Raw genomic sequence first — 19,179 nt, 5'->3', positions numbered from 1 at the left:
TAGCGTATGGATATTTACTTATTGTTGTAATAACAATAATTTTATTTTGATAGCTTGTTTTATTTTTACCTACTTAGTTTAAACATTCAGTTCTGAAAGTATATTGAAAAAGTTTAAAGTGTTTTAAAAATAAGTTTTTATTTTATTAGCCAAAAAATAAAGTGTTTAAATTTTGAAGATTAAATAAAAATTTCGAACGAAAATGCGATACAAACTAGCATTTTTGTTTTTGTGGATGGTTGTGGTGGTCCACGGTAAACTGTCTAGGCCGCCAGTAATCGACGTGGGTAGAAACAAACCCGTCGAAATAAAAGACCTCGGTTTGTTGTTGAGTTTTGTAATTGTTTTTTGTTTTGTTTATTACATTTATGAGTAGCATCTAACAAACCTCGAAAAGCTGTCAATATTTCTAGTTGGTTAATAAGTTTTATACGAGCAGTATAGTAGTATGTAATAAAATCTCGAGACAATATATTCCTAACTCTTATTAGTTTATCAGCATTTTGCTATCAAACAGTTTTTTTCATTTGTAAATATTTTCAATTTAATCTGCCAACAAAAAAATTTCACTTAAATTATTTTACAAAATAATTTTTAACTAAATTGATTAAACTCTCGCCTAACCTACTTAAATTTTTTTAAATTAAAGCAAACCACTATATTATAGTCTTTTTAGTATAACTATTATAGTTGTTTTTTTCTACTAAATCTTATCAAGCTGACAACCTAACAGGTTAGTTAAGCCACTGTAGCAGGCATCTTCAACAAGTTATATATATATTTTTCAAATTAACAGAAAAAAATTCTGTAAAATTTTTTAGCACCTTATGTTCGAAGAGACTTAGTAAACTTGCACCCAATCTATTTATTTTAGGCTTTTAAAAACTTATTTTCATAACAACCCCCTTTTTGGCATGTTTTTATAAATGCTCTTTTTTATAGTTTTACTGTTACTTACCCATTTACGATTTCTTAATAGCTATCGACCACTGATGACAAAAACGTTTAAATCATCTAACAACAAACAACAATTTACAGACACTTGCGGTGTCATCAGAAGGTCGGAGTTTTGTCACCCACCAGATAAGAAAGAAGACTACATGGACAAGACGGTGTGCGAGCAGAGAATTTGCGATCAAAACTGCCCTAAAAGACAAAAATCCGAAACATTTCAACCTGAGTTCGTGTTTAAATTCTTTTGAATGTTGCTAACAGAGAATTTGTCATTCCAACCCGAGTTTTTGTTAAATATAATTTTATAATTTTTCATTAAAAAAAAAATTTTTTGCAAGACAAAAATCTTAAACCTTTAACCAGAGTTTGGTTTATATATATTGCTTTTTTTTATGTACATTTTTTAAACTACAATCTACTTTTTTAAACCCTTATATATAAGATTAAGGTAAATAAAAAGAAGTTAAATACTATGTTTTATCGCTAATTTTTTTTTAACTTGTTTTTTCTAAGATATAAAATTAAACACCATTAAATTGTTGATGTTTTTTTTTTGTATTTACTACTACAGTCGACATTTAAACAACAATTTTATTGCATCATTTCAAAGGATTTTTTTTTTTCTATTTAGTCTTTCGAGTTTGTAGTTTTTTTTCTCATTTTATGAGGTTGTAGTGTTTTTGGCAATAAACGCTACCTTAAAAACACACAAAAATGCTTGTTGAGTTGAACTGGTTAAAAATGAACGATGTTTACTTTCTAAAATCGAATTTGTTGAGCCGTTCACCGCTACCACTGTCAAAGGCTCGTGGAAATAAACATTACCTTCACTTCAAAGCGATTACTAAAATAATTCTCACTCGCGCAGGTTCGTGAAGCTGCTGTCGGCTGCCACTGGCATGTGCGTGGAACCGACCTACGTCGACAGGAAGATCAAAACGGAACCCGCTTTCAAGTTCAGGCAGAAAGTGGGAAGGAGGAGCTTGACCTGCGTGTCGCAAACTTCCAACGATCCACAGGTATGCAGAGTGTTGAAATTTTGGTTTTGTTATGTTGTAATACAGGTTTGTGCATTCAAGATATTCAAAAGCATAAAAAGTTTTATTCCTAACTATGTTCAATTTGACTTTATTTCATTCACCAATCAAGTTTGCGAAGTTAAAGTTATTGAAACCGTTGTACACCTTTATCTAATTTTTATCTATTTATTTTTATTGTGTTTTAACGCAGGTGAAAGCACTCCAGAAATCATTCACCATGACGCTTTGGATCAACCAGGCAAAGAACAATTTCGGGTAAGGGAAAGTTTTGTTTGATTACTGAGTTTTTTTATGTATTCGGCTTTACATTTTACGGCTTTAAGTTATAAAATACGATTAAATTTTAGCTAAAAGATAACATTTACTAACTAATTAGTTTAACATCGTTTTCATAACAGTTTTTATAATTATTTTTTATAAATTCGGTTGTAGATGCTTTGTCTTTCTTATAATATTAACGTAAAAAACTTAGAATTAAATAACTTTATAACTGCTATTTTTAAAAAATTTATTATGTTTTTTTTAGTTAGTTAGAAAATACTGTTGATTAAGATATATCAAAAAGAAAAAGTTAAAAAATTTTCAGCTCAAAATGATCTTCAAAAATTATTGACAACCCTTGTTGACCAAAATATACTTAATTCGTATATATTTCTAACAGAACTAGGTTTTTTTTTTTGATAAATTATCCACATTTGCTTACATACTATTAAGTTTTATAGTTTTTAATGTTTCGCAGCACGATCCTGCAAAAAGTGTTCTTGGGTCGCAAGCCGGTGTTCGTGCTGACCATCATGGTCGGTCAGCGAACTTTCGTCATCGAGTACCTGGGGTTCAACGGGCGGCCGGTGCGGAAGGTCACCGGGATTCCCCTTCAATCCGGTGTTTGGCAGCACTTGGCCGTGCAGGTTGTTAACAATTAGTAGAAAAAAAAGAGTTTTAACTTGAAAGCTACACTTTCAATAGCTGTGCAGGTGGCTTATACAGAAATGATCATTTTTTAGACAGCAAGTTAGCTTCATTTGATTTTTCATTGTTTCAGTTAACTTTGAGGTGTTATAAACTTGACAGACTAGCTGCAATAAAAACTATATCTTTTATGAATTGTTTTTATATACAGTCTCTAAGCCCTTTTTTACCATCTTCACATCTTCATTGTTCAGACTAAGTTTTCAGTCTTGTTAACGGTAACGGCAATATAATAAATGTTTCATTAATTATAAAGATTATAGCAGTTTAAACCGTATAAAGATTAACGTTAATACAAGATGCACTAAACTCAAACGCATGTTTTGATTAAAGAGACCAAAAATTAAACTAGTTTTCAGCTATAAAACCTTTTTTGTAATCGAAATATGTGTGGTCAAAGTTAGTAAAAAACTTACTGAATAGCTATTATTGTAACATTATTTTTATACAACTATTCGTAGTGAAAATGTCAGTGTTCGCGGGCTTAACTTTTATTATAGAGGAAGTATATTCATTAATATTTTTCTGATGAAGAATATTTTCAACTCAGGTTTGCGAGACGAAGTTGTCGGTGTTCGTTGACGGAGTAGGTGAAGACGGCACTCCAGCAGCGACGATAAACCTCCCAGGACCTATGATGGACCCCAAGGGAACCACAAGAGCACAAATTGGTGCCAGATTCATCAGTTAGTTTGTGGAAGAGTTTATGGAGGTTTAAGTACTTTGATTGAAAATTATGTAATTTTCTTCAAATGATTTAGTTTTTAACATATTTGTATAGTTTGTATAAGCTTAAAATTTAATTTTAATCATTATTTTTTTTAACACAACAGCTTTGAATAAATTTTTAGATTTCTAGGCTTTTACGATGCACATTAAAAAAAAAGGCTTAATAGATTAGTTTGAAACAATAATTTTAGTTTAAATATAAAAAATTATAAAGTAGTTGTAGTTTTATGTAGTACTAGTGTTTAAAGAAATGTAGTTTTAGCGTTGGTATAATTTACGTAGTTTTGTAGAAATGTAGTTGTAGTTTTTTATTTTTTTATAAAAGAAGAAGAATTGAAAAACACTGCGGAAGAACAATTAGAAGAGGATCAAATAGACGAGCTTAATTTAAACCTGACAAATTTCCTCGTTGAAAATCAGATCGAGCTTCCTGAAATGTCTTCGCAACGTGAGTGTGACGTCAAATGTAACTGTCATTTGATGTGACGTCACAATATGACTGTGATCGGTTCGATGTGACGTCATAAAACATGTGTAAACAGATTTTAATTTTATCGTCATGCAAGAGTATATAGGTTGATTTTCTTTGAACTTGCAATGGGCAGCTTGTTCGGAAAACAGTACACATTTTAAAGTTTTGTTTTTGTTGAAAGCATGGTGTATGTTCTTAACAATGTACTTTATATGCTTTTAAAGTTTAAGTTTTAAAACTTTTACGAAACTTGAAGTTTTAGTATTTTTTCAAATCTTAATTTGCTGTTAGGTGTAATTAATGAATTCAAAAGTTAATGAATGCTTGCATGATACGGCTATCTAAATCTAATTACTAACAAACTATTTAAACATAACTCAATTTTTTAACTTCGTAATAGTTTTGTGCACACAAAGCTTAGCACTGAACCTTAACTCTGAAGTTTTGGAAAAGCAAAAATTTGGCTTAAAAATCTGTGCTGAGTTTCATTTCTGTTTTGTCTCTGTGCCTCTGATTGACCTCAAGCTTTGTTTCCCGCTGCTTTGTCATTCAATTTCTAAAGTCTCTACAAAAATAACAACATTGTAGCGGAAAAGAAAAGTAAAGAAGCTTCGCAGACAAACTTGCAATTCACTAGGCCTTACGAAGTAAACACTCTTGAAGGAATAGAAAACGCGAACGTTATATCCCCTCAAGGGGTCAATCCGCTTCCGGGGCAAGGTAGAAATTCTAAACAAATAACACAAAAATTTAACATTTTAATTTTCATCTAGCTGCTTTTTAATTTGAAGTAGAGTAGTCTTAGAACTGTAATGTTTAGTTTAGAGTATGCATGAAACATATGAACTTGTAACTGTTGTTTAAATGATAGTTTTTTTTTCAAGATGAATTACACTAATAAAAATTATAAAAACTTGAAGTTGTAGCTGCTATTGCTTTACAAAAGCTAATTAAGATGAAGTACTTTAACTAAATGGTTTTCAAAGATAAAAAATCTTTAGTGTCGCGCAAAGAGAACCCGGTTCAGTTCCTTGGAATGATCCAGCAGGTCAGGTGGTACAAAGAGGCGCTGACCAACCGGGAAATCCACGAGATCGCTACCGGTACTTTCCCAGAGTTGAGAACGCTTTCTCATTGCTTGTGCCCGCCCGAAGCGCCCAGGGTTCACCCGATTGAAGAAAGGTTTCAAGTTGAAAGAATATTAGAAAAGAAAACTTATCTTTAAACTGTTATTAAGAGCTTATGCTTTTTAACTGTGTTTTGCACTTTAATTTTAGACATTAACTGTTTATTTGGATAACAACTGCATTTTATAAGCTTAAGTTTGTAGACATATTTCCTGTAGTTGCATACTATTCTTACACAAACAAAAGCTCAATGTAAGCTTTATTTTAAATACAGAAAAAATATGGCCATCCTAGACAAGCCTTAGACAGTTTTGTGACAAATCATGTTTTTCAGGTTCTGCATACAGAACGGTGTCTCGGACACGACTGAGGACAGGGTGAGCCGTCTGAACGAGAAAGCTCACCCCAAGGAGTTCATAAACGACGGAGACAGCGACACCGCGTGGATATCCTCAACAAACGTGTACCAGATAGGAGGGTTGGCGATAAACATCGACCTTCACAACGGAGAGTACGAGGTTTGTTTGCAGGATAATTATCATATTTAAATTCGCAGAAAAATTGTTTGAACAAATTTTATTTTTGTAAAAGCTATAAGTTGAATTTTGAAAAAATTAAAAGTTGTTGCTGTTTTGTAAACTTTTTTGTTCTTTTAAACTTTTTTGCTGCTTCGATCAAACCTTTGAGTTCTAATGACCTAAGTTTTATCAAGAAGAAAATAATTTTTACATAGCATGCTTTTTAAACAATAATGCAAACAAATAAGTTATGAAAAACAGTTTATTACGGCATAACACACTTATTACGTCACCCACAGATCTACCACGTCAGCGTGGAGTTTTACAACGCTCTCCCGCTGGATGTCACCATCGAGCGATACTCGCTTTCAACCGACGGCAAGGAGAAATGGCAGGAGTTTTCGTTGGACTGCGTGGGGAGGTTCATGAAGGAGGCGAACCAGACTCTCACGTCGCCAACCGAAGTTCAGTGCCAGCAGTTTCCAGGGTGAGAAAAACTAAAATAAAAAAGTATAAATTAATAACTGATACTTAAGTAGTAATAAAAAAAAATACCCCATTTTAATTTTCGTCTACTTACTAGTTATTGCCTCATAACAACTAAAAGCGCCTATTTTTGTAATTCCTAGTTTATATTAATTCGCCTACAGTCGTAATAAGAAATTTTAACTATTATATACGTAAATGAAGTTGTGATGATAAAAGTTTAGTATTCAAAACGTGCACCTTTATTAACAGTCAGGAGCACATACCGGCAAAGGGGAGTGTCGTGACGTTTTCAATGCTGCCTGCCGAGCCCAACGGAAGGCCCGGGGCTGATGACGTATTCGGAAACAAGGACCTCATGCTTTTTATGAGGGCTAAAAAGGTGAAGTACCTCTCTTACAATAAATTAAACTGGCTTTATTGTAAAAAGATTTTTTGGTGTTCATTGAAACGTTTCATAAAAACTTACTAAACAGTAAATAACCTCGTACATATCAAAATGAACTAAGTAATTAAGTTATTTGAGGATGGTACTTTTGTGTGTTTTAGGTATTACTTTTGTTGTTGTATAATTAACAATGACTTTAGCACTTTGGTTACTTAGCTGCTTTTACAAATGAGTTCGCTTTATTAAGAACCTATCAGTTTTAAATAAAAGTCAGAGTAATACTTCACGAATTTATTTATCACAGATAGCATTGTTCTTCAGAGAACAATATTTCACCACCGCATCCGATACTCAAGCTGGTCATAAATACTACGCAGTGAAGGAAGTCAAAATCATGGGAAGGTTATTTCGCGCATTTTAACTATAGAATACTTTTTTTTTTCAATATAGTCTGGTATTTTCTATTACTCTAAATACAGGGTTGCCATAGCACCAAAAATGTTAAGTTTATTTTTAATTGATCTGTTGTTATTGATTTCCTTTTTTTTTAATGTTCATACATTTTTCGTTAATAAATTAAGAGTAAAAAGAAAGAAAACACAACCACTTGACTCAAGATTGTCTAGTTAATAACATTCCTTATTTGACAAGAAAACTCTGTTGAGGTGGTATTTTAGTCACAATGGAAAATAAGCTTAACATATTCTAAATAAAACCTTTATGTAACTTAATACAACACATTTTTCTTTCTTCTCTACTTCATATAAATTTATTTTTGTAGATGTTTTTGTAACGGGCACGCCAAGAGTTGCGATGTTGAGATGAACCCTTACCAGTGCGGATGCGACCCTAAAAGTTTTACCGAGGGTTACCAGGTATGTAACAGTACATATGTGCTGTACATTTTAAGTATAAGTATGGTAGATTAAGCTTAAGAACAAAACGTAAAAGTAAGGTGCTTTATTATTTTTTAAAGCCGCTGCTTTTAATTGTTGTTAACTAAATTATGTATATTCGTTGTTTAATTTAGTTTAGTAAGTCAAAACTTAAGTATTAATTAAAGAATCTACTACTTTCAAACCAAGTTTTTTTTTGATAAAGTAATGTTAACATGTTTATAACTTTATATTACTAAACATAAAGAATTTATAAGGTTTTCAAAAAATATTTTTTGATAATAAAAAAAAATAGTTACAAATAAGTTTGTTGCAGTTAAAAGGATGTTCGTTAGTTTAAACCAAAAACTAATAACAATTTTTCAGTGTTAAAAGTGCTAGCCTCTTTAGTAACATTTGATGATGTTTAGAAAAATAAACATTTGTAAAAACTAAAATAGTTCTTTAACAACAATAAAGTATTAAAAACAAAATCTAGTGTGAAAGGTGCCAGCCTTTGTACAACGACAAGCCGTTTCGCATGAACGATTACGAAAACATATACAACTGTAAGAAGTGCGAATGCAACAAGCACGCCGATTCGTGTCATTATGACGTCACAGTAGACGAAAACGCTGATGATCACTTCGTGGGGGGAGGGGGCGTATGCGACGACTGCAAGCATCAGACAACTGGTTAACGTTAAAAATAATTAAGAGTAATTGTGTTGCTTTTAAGTTGCACTGAAAGGTTTAAAGTATCAAATAGATTCAAATATTTAAATTCAAAACTGTTAAAAATACTTAAACCAGTTGATTGAAAAAGCGTTCGGTTATTAAAATTGATACTTGTAAGCAGCTGTGTTGCTTTTTAATTAAAACTATTTCAATTATGTTTTGCTTAAATAATAAAAGCTTTTTATGCACTTTGTAGTATTTTTGCGTAAACTAATTCAGACCATTTTGTCAGCTTTCATGTTAAATTCACTTTAAAAGCCTTCAAATTATTACTACTATGCTATTAAATTTAATATTTCAATTTTCATTGTGGTACAAACTCTACGTCTTTTTATGAACATTTTTGTGGTTAGATTAAGCTTCATTGTTATTACAATTCAGTTTAACGATTACTTGGGGAATTGTGTAGTAAACCAAAAGATCTAAAACGTTGTTGAATTTTATACACAGTTTAGAGTCTAAACTTTAGACAGAGCATATTGAAGTATAATCGTTATTAAGCAATCAGCATTCGTTGTACAAACATATGACTTACATTTACAGGAAGGTTTTGTGAACGGTGCAAAAAGAATTTCTACCGCCCATCCACAAAAGCCCTGGACGACCCTAAAGTTTGCAAGAAGTGTTTGTGCGCCAGGGCAGGAACAGTGAATGCGACAACTGATTGTGAAAAGGTAGGTGCAGATTTGTACATAAAATATTAGTATCAAAATTCCAACTACTTTAAAGTCTAACAGGCTTTAGAGAAATAACAACTTTTAATTTTGTAAAAGTTAGCTAAAAGCTGCTTTAATAAAAAGTTGTAATTTATTAAAATACTTAAACTTTTTCTGTTAGTCTTAGTTTAAAGTAAAGTTTTAAATCAACGTCATTTAACTATATTCTGTTTAAATTATTTATTAAAAACACATTTATCAAAGCTTTTATATACAATTTCATTCAGATCGACGGTCAGTGCGATTGCAAACCGAAAGTGCAATCGAGAAGGTGCAACCAGTGCATAGACGGGTATTTCAATTTAACAAAAACTAATGATGATGGGTGTGAGGAATGCTTGTGCGATCTGAGGGGAACTAGAAACAGAACTATCACTTGTGATGCGGTACGTTGGTGACTAAATAAAATAGTGTTGTGTGTTATTTTTTGAAATATTAAGTTGTGCTTTTAGATTATTTTTGTTTTGGAGTATGTTTTTTTTTAAAACCTTGCGTTATAAAATATTTAAACATTACTAGAAAAGTTGTTCGATCTAAGCGTAAGAAGAAAAAGAGTTTTTACTCTTCACTATTATTATAAAAAACCGTATAGTTTAAGAGTAAATGATTTGCTAAGTTGAGCTTTTAAAATTAAATATTTCGATTAAAGGTTTTCAATTTTAAAAATATTTTCAGAATTAAATATTAAAACTTTGCGTAAAAAAAAACTAAAATATTGTTTTAACGCTAGTGCGATCTAAGCAAATCAAAAAAAAAAACAACGTTTTATTTGTGACCCTTGTTTGTTAATTCCGACATAAAACTGTATTTTATTTAGTATTATTTAATTATGCTTATTTTGATCAAAGGTCTGTATTAAAAATTTGCCATAAAGTATTTAGATATTGTTTTAATGCTTGTGTATTCTTGTTCAATTTAATCGAACCAGCAATCTCACTCGTAATCCCGTAATCTGTTGATAATAATGTTTATAAACAACTTCTTCAAAAAGTTTTTTAAAAAACAGTGCTGTTTTTTTTTTAAGAAACATTATAAAGTTCTGTGCTTTAGTACTTACAGTTTGAAAAAAAAAACTACTTTTTATTAAAGGTGAATATGTAAGACAAAAGCATACCTATTTATAAATTATTTTAATTATGATGTGTAGTATAACTCATCTTTTAAGAAATAGTGCTACCTTCAAATAAAAAGTCAACTTTTCTAAAACATATTCAATTAAATACGTTAAATACATAACACAGTGCAAGAGAGAGAGAGAGATATGTCTGCAAAATTTTGTAGTTTTTGACATGTAAAACTAATTACATATTTGAAAACATACAGTGCCTAAGTAGTACCTAAGATATTAACTTTAGTCTTTCAAAAGTACTTTTAAATTTTTAACACAGTCGTCAGTGTGAGTGTAAGTTAAACGTGAAAGTTTAATGAGTGCAATTAATAGAATGAATGTAAAAAAAATAGTAGAAACTAGTTTTTTAAAAAATCATTACCTAATATAAACTAATTGTTTCAAAAAATAGTGTATACTGTGTTATATAAAAAAACTTTCATAACTAAACACATAGTGCTCACCTCGCATTACAACTTTTAGTTTTTCCAAAAATTTCATGATACATTTAACCACAGAAATCAGGTCAGTGCTTGTGCAAATTGAACGTGAAATCACTCAAGTGTGACGAGTGCAAACCAGGTTTCAAGCTGCTCGATGACGCCAACGACGACGGGTGCCAGGAATGTCTCTGTGACATCACAGGGTCGATTGATCCGTACTGTAACCCTAATGATGGGCAGTGCTTGTGCAAGGAGAATGTCGAAGGTTTGAAGCTTTTGTATTATATTTTTCGCTTATTTTGAATAAACAAATTGTTAATAATTGAAATAGTTTGCTTGATTAAAATATCTTTTTAGAATCTTGTTTGTGTTGCTTGTAGACTCTTAATTTTAAACCTACAGATTTATATCAACTACAACTTAATATTATTTTAGCTAAAAAGTTTAAAAGTACCTTAAACAAAGTTTTTTTTTTATTTCAGCTTTATTAAGCAAAAACGTATAAAAAACTAAATTGAATAAACTTGATATCTTAAATAATTTTACCCATCCAAGGTATGCTATGCGACGAGTGTATGAACGGGTTCTACGGTCTCGCAGATGACGGATGCAGGGCTTGTGAGTGCAACGAGGCAGGGACTGTGCCGGGCACGCACTGCGACAAGGAAACGGGTCAGTGCGTGTGCAAGTCGAACACAATGGGGAGGGACTGCAGCTTGTGCAAGGACACGTTCTACAATCTGCAACTTGATAACGAATTGGTTAGATCATCAGAACAGCTTGAAAAAAATTAAAAATTAATACTTTTTCCGTAAAACGTCTGAAAAACTTTTAAAATGCATCATTGCGGTATGATATGACAATTTTGAAAAAATTATACGGTGTTTAAACCATTAAAAAATAAAAATAAAAAACCAAAAGTAATTTTTACCAAATTTTGTTTTTTAATAACCTGACATGAATTTTTATCAAACAGGGTTGCGAGCCGTGCGGTTGCGACAAGCGTGGTTCGGTGAACCAGTCAGCACTTTGTGACGTCACAGGTCAGTGCACGTGCAAGCACCACGTGACAGGGAGGACGTGCAACCTGTGCAGGGGCAACACGTTTGGTTTGCGGGTGAAGAACCCGGACGGGTGCGAACCGTGCAACTGCGACCCTAAAGGTTTGTGATTTTTCAGATGAAAGTAGAAGTTGTAAACTTCTCAAATTAAATGACTTCGTAGCTCAACTTGTAACAACCAAATAATTTTTATTACAGGAACAGCATTGGGCGACCAACTGGCGCCTCATGAACTCGTTTGTGATTCTAACAAAGGTCAATGCGCTTGCCTACCGAGCAGAGAAGGCAGAAGGTGCGACATGTGCTCTGAAGGTTTGTCTTAACAGTATGTAGTATGATATTAAAAGTATTCTTTAAATGTAACAGTTAAATGTGCTCGCAAAATCTAAATAGTGTTTAATAATATTGCAGCATAATATTGTGTATAATAGTTTGTTTTGTATAACAACTTTTACTGCAACTTGTTGGTCTGTAAATTATTAAATAGGGTTCTACTTGCCACCGAAGAACGAGTCGGGATGTCTGACTTGTGATTGTCACGAAGCGGGAAGCCTCAATCAGAAGTGTGATCCCGTTTCGGGTCAGTGTCCCTGTAAACCCGAGGATACAGGCGCTGGTTGGTAAATATACTGCTTATATAATTGAAGTAAATTTATTAACGATTGAACGTTTTATTAGTGAGCGTAGACTTTGTACAAATTGGTTAGCGATATCGATTGCAGATAGTTTAAAAGTATTTTGTTTTTACTTGAAATGTTTGTTTGTATTCATATTATAGTGTATGTTACTATAGTTACATATAAGTTAATTTTATAGAACAAACTTGTCTTGCTTTGAAAATATATTTGCAATAAAACGTCATCGGAACTTACATAAAATTTATTTTTGAACAACTTGTTATACAAACTATACATAAGATTTAGCAATCATTCTGTTTATAACAGGAACAGTTGGTAATTGCAGGAGTTACTTTTAAATGCTTGTTGTTTTTATAAATGCTTAAAACAATGCAAAAGGTTTTGACAGTTCACATCTTGTTTGCAACAGGAGTAACAAATAGGAGATGTAACGAGTGCAAAATTTCATTTTATTTAAAGCATATTTTTACTACTTATAATTATTTTCTTATATAAAAACAGGGGTTTACTGTTAATGATACGTGTTTATTATAACAGGAGTAACTGAAAGGAGATTTGATAGATTAAAAAAAAGTTTTCTTGTTTACAAAAGGAGCAACTAGCAGGATATAAACTAAAACTTTAATATTTAGCAAACGAACAATATTAAAGATCTATTAATCTTTTTTAATGACCACATATTTTTTACAGTAGTAAAAAAGGAGATGTGACAAGTGCAAACCTTTTTTTATTAAAAACATATTTTGAATTTTATATTTTTTTTATACTATAAAAAAAAAATATTAACAGGAGTAACAGGTAGGAGATGTGATGAGTGCAAACCTTCATTCTTTAGTTTCCATCAATTGTTTGGAACTTGTGAGAAGTGTGAATGCAATGAAGCCGGAAGCAAATCTACTCAGTGTGATACTGTTACAGGTAAATACAAATAATATATATTAAAATAAATAAAAACAATAAATTATATAAGTAAGTATGCTACTAGCTAATTAAGTTAGTACATATATAAGGTGTTTTTTATTAAGAGTTTACAAGCTTGGTTATTTTAGTTTAGACTAAAAGCTTTTACATAAATTAACATTGAACCAGTACCAAGCTGTAAGTATTATCTTCTTAATTATGTATTATTTTACTCAAATGTTTTTATCTTTTTTTATAACAAAACTTGAAGATACAAAACAAAAATGAAGTTGTAAAGGTTGTAATGCATAAAACTAAATATTTAGGGCTCAAAGTTAACAAAAGTGTCTATAATTAAAATATTCATCTTTTCTAAACTCACAAACAGGCAAGTGTGAGTGCAAGGGAAATGTGGTGGGTAGGAAATGCAGCAAATGTAAGAAAGGATCGAGTTTTTTGACTGCTTCAAACCCGCTCGGTTGTTACTCGCATCCCCAACAACAACCCGCACCCACTGTTGTTAGTAAATAGTTATGTTCAGTATACAAAAACTAAGTAAATGTTGTTGGTAATTAAGTTAGTTAAATGGAAAAAGAGAAACATGTTGTTAAAATTGAGTTATATCTCAAACTTTAATCGTGTTTAAGTCATAAATTAGTGTATTACTATTGTAAAGTTAAGTTTTACTGCTTTAGCAATACTAAGTCTTATACTTAGTATTAACTTTTTCAAATACTTTTAATTAAAACCTTTAAATTTAAAAACAATAGTAAATACAAGTTTCTGGTTAGGGTTATTACCAAAGCATATGTTTAAAGGTGTTAACATTTGTTTTGCTTTTTAAACTTTTTAAAAAACTTTCATTACCTATTTACGCCTAATAGATCTCATTACACTTTTAACTTAAACACTTTAACTAAGGTTTTATTTCCAGGTGAACTTCACGCAAAGCTGGGTTGAACTGATGTGGCTACCACCCGATCTTCCCAACGGGGATCAGCTTTCATACAAACTGATGAGGGATGACAAGATCATCTACCAAGTCAACGACACCGAGTAAGTGTGACGTCATAGTATTCGATTAGTTGCATTGTTTGAATAAACTGTTTATTGACCTCACGCGAAATTTTTATGTGCTTTTTTTAATGTTGAAATAAAGTTGTTTTGCAGTTTTTTTTTAATATTTACACACGTTTGTTTTATTTTTCTTTTGGAAAACTTTTTGTCTTTAATTTTTTGTTTACTATTTAAAACGCTGAGGTCAATAAATAGAATTGAGTGGCTTGTGATTGATGTGGTGACATTTTTGTGCTTCATTTATATGCCTTGTAAAAATTAACACGTGGTTGCAAAATGTCACCACAAGCAAGCTCAATGTTTCATTATGACGTCATAGCATAGATGACGTCTTAATGAAGCATTAAGTCAAACATTGAATTAATTTTGTTAGTTTGCTGGAAATGACAAAAAAAGATTACAAAAAATAAATCTACATATTTTAAGTTGGAAACTTTATGTTTTTTAAAAACACAGTTTGTTCTAATTCTTATAAAAATGCTACAGTTTATTATTTAACACTTAAAGCTAGTTATAAAAATAGACAAACTTCATTTTCTTTAAAGTTGGTAAATTATACTAAACAAAAATGGGTAATATTTTATAAGTCATAATCAGCGTTTTTCATTAATTTGCATAAAAATTGTGTAATAATAAAATGCATTTTAGCAAACGTAGAGTGATTAGGTACTGGCATAGACGGATACGTCGTAATATGCCGGATAAAAAGTTAGTTTTGGGCTGATTGTCGCTCAAGGCTGCATAAATGCATGTTTGTTGTATGTTAGTTTGTTAGCAAATGTCTTTTAACTTACCTTTTTTTTATATTGTATTTAAATCATATTTGAATATTTAAAGTTAGAAACAAGTTATTATAATTAGATCTATTCAGCTTCTCAAGTAGTTTTTTTGTAAAATAAAATTTTCCAGTTGATAAAATAATTTTGTGAACAAAATCGTTCAATTTAGATATAGAATGTTTTAATATACATTTGTTTTTGTAGATTTAACTTAATATTTTGAAAGATATTCTACTAAAGTTTAGATTTAACTTAGAATACTTTATTATTAGAACAAAATAAATCTTATTAAAGCATTTAAAAATGCATTTAAAAAAAACTTTTATTGTCTACTTTTCATTGAAGTATAATAAAAAAGTTAGGAAAACTTATTAGCTAGCCTAAAATTTCATTAGTAAAACAAATTCTACGAACATACTTTAATAACTCAAACATTTTTTCAAACAGTTAATTTAATAACAATTTTCAATTCATTTGTTAATTACAACTGTAAAGAGAAATACCTTTATAGAGAACTTAATTTGCTGAAAACAATACATACTTCAGCTTAATCAATTTATTTCAAGTACTTAAAAGCCTCAGTAAGTTTGTCGTTCACAACAAATATTAAATGTATTATATTAAGTTCTAGTTTATTTTTTTAAGCAAACACATAAAATAACTTAAAAATTGCACTTAAAACTTTTTTTGTTTTAAACTTAAATATACTTGTAATGTTACTTAAGTTTCGATTTTATCGACTCTTTAATAAACTGTTTCAAAAGTTTTTGTCTAGTTTTGTCGAATTTATTATTTTTACAAAACGTACAAAATGAAGTTCTTACAATTTTAAGAAGAAAATTTTAAGTTGAATAAAACTCTTAACGATTATATTTTTTGACATGTTTCACTTCAAATGCATCGTGCATTATACATCAGAAGTACTTATTACGTCATAATTGTCGTCGGTACGTGATCAATTACCTTTTTCGCAAGTGCGTCGCAATTAGAGTTATTTGTGACAACCTAATTTCTTTTACACAGCTGATCGTCAATTACGACAACAGTTATCAATAATTCAAACTTCTCTTTTATAAAACTTTTCGTGCATTTTTAATGGCTGTATGTTGAATGCTTCGTCAACAAAAAGTGTCATTGTTCTATAATTTCTCATACTAAACAAAACTTTATTTTTTTTTTTTACTTTTTTCTACTGTCATAGTAATAAAGTTTTTTAAAAATTCTTTGTATTATGCGTATAAATTTTTTGTGCACAGAGTTTTACTTATTTTTTTTTTGCTTTTACAGACTACGTTCCAGATATTCTTAAAAGTCTATTATTTTAAAATGAACTAAAAAAAATGTTTACGTTATATATTACCGAATGTTTTTTTATGCTTTTTTACTATACTCAGCTTTGAAGATGTAAGATAACTACTGCTTTGATATGTCTTTCATATGTATTCAATTTCATCGGTTTTATTCTTTTTAAGCAGATTTGATTATATGTGACGTATATTTGTGTACTATTTTTGAACTAATAAAATTAAACTAATAACTTATACATTTTGTTGACAAATATCTTTTGCTTAACGTGAACTGTTTTTTATTTTAATTTGAATTTAACTTTTGTTGAATAAAATGACCACTATATAATTTAGTTGACTCGGTCATTCTAACTATTGAAAAAACAAAACTGTAAACCTGTTTTTCAATGAAAATTTCGGATGAGTTTCTTATTGACAATCTTGTTTTATTACATTAGGATTTTGATAATTTTCCTTCGATAATTTCTAATTAACTCTACTACTTTTTTGTTTTTGAATAGTCAAAGTATTCAGTTGACCCATTTTCTTTTAAACGTTAAGTTCAAACTTAGAAAGTTGAATAACTGTTTTATCTCTAAATAATCTTCATTAGTTATTTAAGTATTTTATATTTGCTCAAACAGTTTTCTAGTTACCGTAGCGCTTTCTTGTGCGAATTATGATAAATAAGTTAATATATGTTGAAATATATTCAATGGAAACCTTTTTCCTGTTAACTATTTATTTTAAGAAATTTATCTGTAGTGAAAACTATTTTATTAACTTAAGTTTCTTTTTAGGTTGGTTACAATATCATAAAAATGTAAAGTTCTTTGGTACCAACTGAAAAAAGTTCTTTATTGTTTTAACACTGTTGTATATTGCTTTTGATGTGCATGTTTATTAAAGCTACAATCTACTGTGTACTATTACAATAACAAGTATAAACATAATTACGAAAGTAACAAACTCAAAAAAATAAAAGTCAAAATTCTAAAGGTATTGTTAATATGAGAAACAGTTTCAAAGCAATTTTTTATTTTATGAACTAGAAATAAAAAAATATAACTAAATACCCTTACACTTTTTTCCACAGACCGTACCAAGACAACCACTTCAACGACACCCACTTGTTGCCCTACACCCAGTATACCTACTTACTGGAAACCAGCAACAAGGGTGGAAACACCAAGTCGCCGTCCACTAGGGTGCGCACTCTTGCGGGAATCCCCACCGGGATGCCGTCATTATTGGTTAGTGACGTCACAAACAAGAGGGGGGTTTTCGAGTGGGGCGAGCCCGAGGTGGCGCACGGACCCATTGAAACTTACGTGCTGCAGGTTGGGCTTGTTTTTGTTCAAATAAATTGTTTATTTAAATTTAAAACCTTAATATGTTGGTAAATAACCGGCAAATAAAAGCCACAGGTAAATTTAACTTTTAAATCTTGTAGGTTGCATTTCAGAATCCATATAATAAATATATATAACAAAAAAACAATAATAAATACTGTTTTCCAAGCTTTACATGAATTTATATCTTGCTGACGTAAGAAATTAACTATCTTCATTCAAAACGTTGTTTAAATTTAAAAACTATTTGTATGTCAAAAAAATTAAAAAAAACATTTTGAAAGACGTTACAAAGTATTTATTTCCCAACAGTCAACAACGAGTGACCCACCATATACTGAAGACGTCACAACGCACTACAGGGGATTGGAGACGCGAGTCACCATAGAAACGCTGAACGCCTTCACCAACTACACGTTCGTGCTGAGGGCGTGCACGAGTGGGGGGTGCGGGGATTCCCAACCAGTGGTTGCCATGACGACCGAGGACGCCCCCAGCGACCAGTGTCCCCCCAACGTCACCGCGCTGTCCAACTCGTCGCTGTACGTCGAATGGGAACCACCAGAGAGAGCTAATGGTAAATATTAGGTTGCAATTATTGAAAAAACTTTGCTATTAAAGCTAGTTTTATGTTAACTATACTCACATTTCTTTAAACTAGTAAAATAATATGATATAGATATAAATGAATCACAAACAAGTTAATTCTTTATTCAAGGTACTATCATTGGGTAAAAGTATATGTTTTATTAATACAAACGATAACATTTCAAACAAAAATATATCCAGATTAGTCACTAAAATATATTGAGATTAGTTAAGTTTTTTTCGTGATTTTTTAAATATTAACTTGAGCTCTGAACTACTAGAAGTTAAGACTTAGTTTAAAAACATCAACCAAATTAAAGCAGCATTCGTAAATTTATATTTCAGGTATAATAATCCAGTACGAGCTGATGATGCGTGGCAAACCTGACCACACAGGGTCCAACAACCCGCTTCAGAAAGTCATATTCGAAACATACGGGGCGTTCAACCCGCGTTCGCCATACGGTCAGAGGGGACACGTGGACCCCCCACAGACTAATTTCACGGTGGAGGATCTGGTGCCGTTTACAGAGTACGAGTTCCTCGTTACAAGTTGGAACAGCCTGGGGTCGGTGAGGAGCAACTGGATCACCGCCAGAACCCTGGAAGGAGGTAAAATAATGTTTTTTAAAATTATAATTTAGTTAAATTTACTTTAATAACTTGTGTACTTTATTAAATGTTTATATAGTTTTACAATAATCTGTTTTCTACCGTATAACTGTTTATAATTTTTGATAAAGCACTTTCATATTTATTCAAGAGAAGCTTTATGAATAAGAAGTAAGCAGATTAAACTTAAAATACCTAAATTACATGCTAAATTTTTCTAAATAAATTGATGAATCAATAGGTTTTTAATGACTTCAAACTTGAAAACTTGTGTTATAACTGGTAATCTAAATAATTCATAAAATTCAATTACATATTTTTATT

The 19,179-nt window shown here is 30.8% G+C and overlaps 1 protein-coding gene across 1 annotated transcript in view; it reads left to right on the top strand.

The window, feature by feature from the left end:
- Nucleotides 1–202: 202 nt before the first annotated feature.
- The window catches only part of LOC145846406 (usherin-like), a gene marked incomplete at its 3' end in the record, with an annotated part of 31,389 nt that continues 12,412 nt past the window's right edge, over nucleotides 203–19,179 (top strand). Inside the window, exons 1-28 of the mRNA XM_082953218.1 lie at nucleotides 203–320; nucleotides 1,039–1,180; nucleotides 1,823–1,973; nucleotides 2,185–2,249; nucleotides 2,734–2,902; nucleotides 3,514–3,649; nucleotides 4,018–4,140; nucleotides 4,753–4,884; nucleotides 5,166–5,346; nucleotides 5,626–5,809; nucleotides 6,109–6,296; nucleotides 6,548–6,677; nucleotides 6,988–7,085; nucleotides 7,465–7,558; nucleotides 8,058–8,253; nucleotides 8,839–8,969; nucleotides 9,239–9,397; nucleotides 10,638–10,827; nucleotides 11,118–11,323; nucleotides 11,539–11,725; nucleotides 11,822–11,935; nucleotides 12,111–12,239; nucleotides 13,051–13,179; nucleotides 13,550–13,680; nucleotides 14,096–14,217; nucleotides 17,400–17,643; nucleotides 17,968–18,232; nucleotides 18,589–18,855. Coding sequence (XP_082809344.1) covers nucleotides 203–320; nucleotides 1,039–1,180; nucleotides 1,823–1,973; nucleotides 2,185–2,249; nucleotides 2,734–2,902; nucleotides 3,514–3,649; nucleotides 4,018–4,140; nucleotides 4,753–4,884; nucleotides 5,166–5,346; nucleotides 5,626–5,809; nucleotides 6,109–6,296; nucleotides 6,548–6,677; nucleotides 6,988–7,085; nucleotides 7,465–7,558; nucleotides 8,058–8,253; nucleotides 8,839–8,969; nucleotides 9,239–9,397; nucleotides 10,638–10,827; nucleotides 11,118–11,323; nucleotides 11,539–11,725; nucleotides 11,822–11,935; nucleotides 12,111–12,239; nucleotides 13,051–13,179; nucleotides 13,550–13,680; nucleotides 14,096–14,217; nucleotides 17,400–17,643; nucleotides 17,968–18,232; nucleotides 18,589–18,855 — 4,381 coding nt within the window. The remainder of the gene's footprint in view (nucleotides 321–1,038; nucleotides 1,181–1,822; nucleotides 1,974–2,184; nucleotides 2,250–2,733; nucleotides 2,903–3,513; nucleotides 3,650–4,017; nucleotides 4,141–4,752; nucleotides 4,885–5,165; nucleotides 5,347–5,625; nucleotides 5,810–6,108; nucleotides 6,297–6,547; nucleotides 6,678–6,987; nucleotides 7,086–7,464; nucleotides 7,559–8,057; nucleotides 8,254–8,838; nucleotides 8,970–9,238; nucleotides 9,398–10,637; nucleotides 10,828–11,117; nucleotides 11,324–11,538; nucleotides 11,726–11,821; nucleotides 11,936–12,110; nucleotides 12,240–13,050; nucleotides 13,180–13,549; nucleotides 13,681–14,095; nucleotides 14,218–17,399; nucleotides 17,644–17,967; nucleotides 18,233–18,588; nucleotides 18,856–19,179) is intronic.

Source organism: Thalia democratica, unplaced genomic scaffold, assembly GCF_965202585.1.
Source record: "Thalia democratica unplaced genomic scaffold, ktThaDemo2.hap1.1 HAP1_SCAFFOLD_439, whole genome shotgun sequence".
In the NCBI taxonomy this organism is placed as follows: Eukaryota; Metazoa; Chordata; class Thaliacea; order Salpida; family Salpidae; genus Thalia; species Thalia democratica.
Note: the sequence above shows the minus strand (reverse complement) of the source record. Positions and strands in the feature narration are given on the sequence as shown.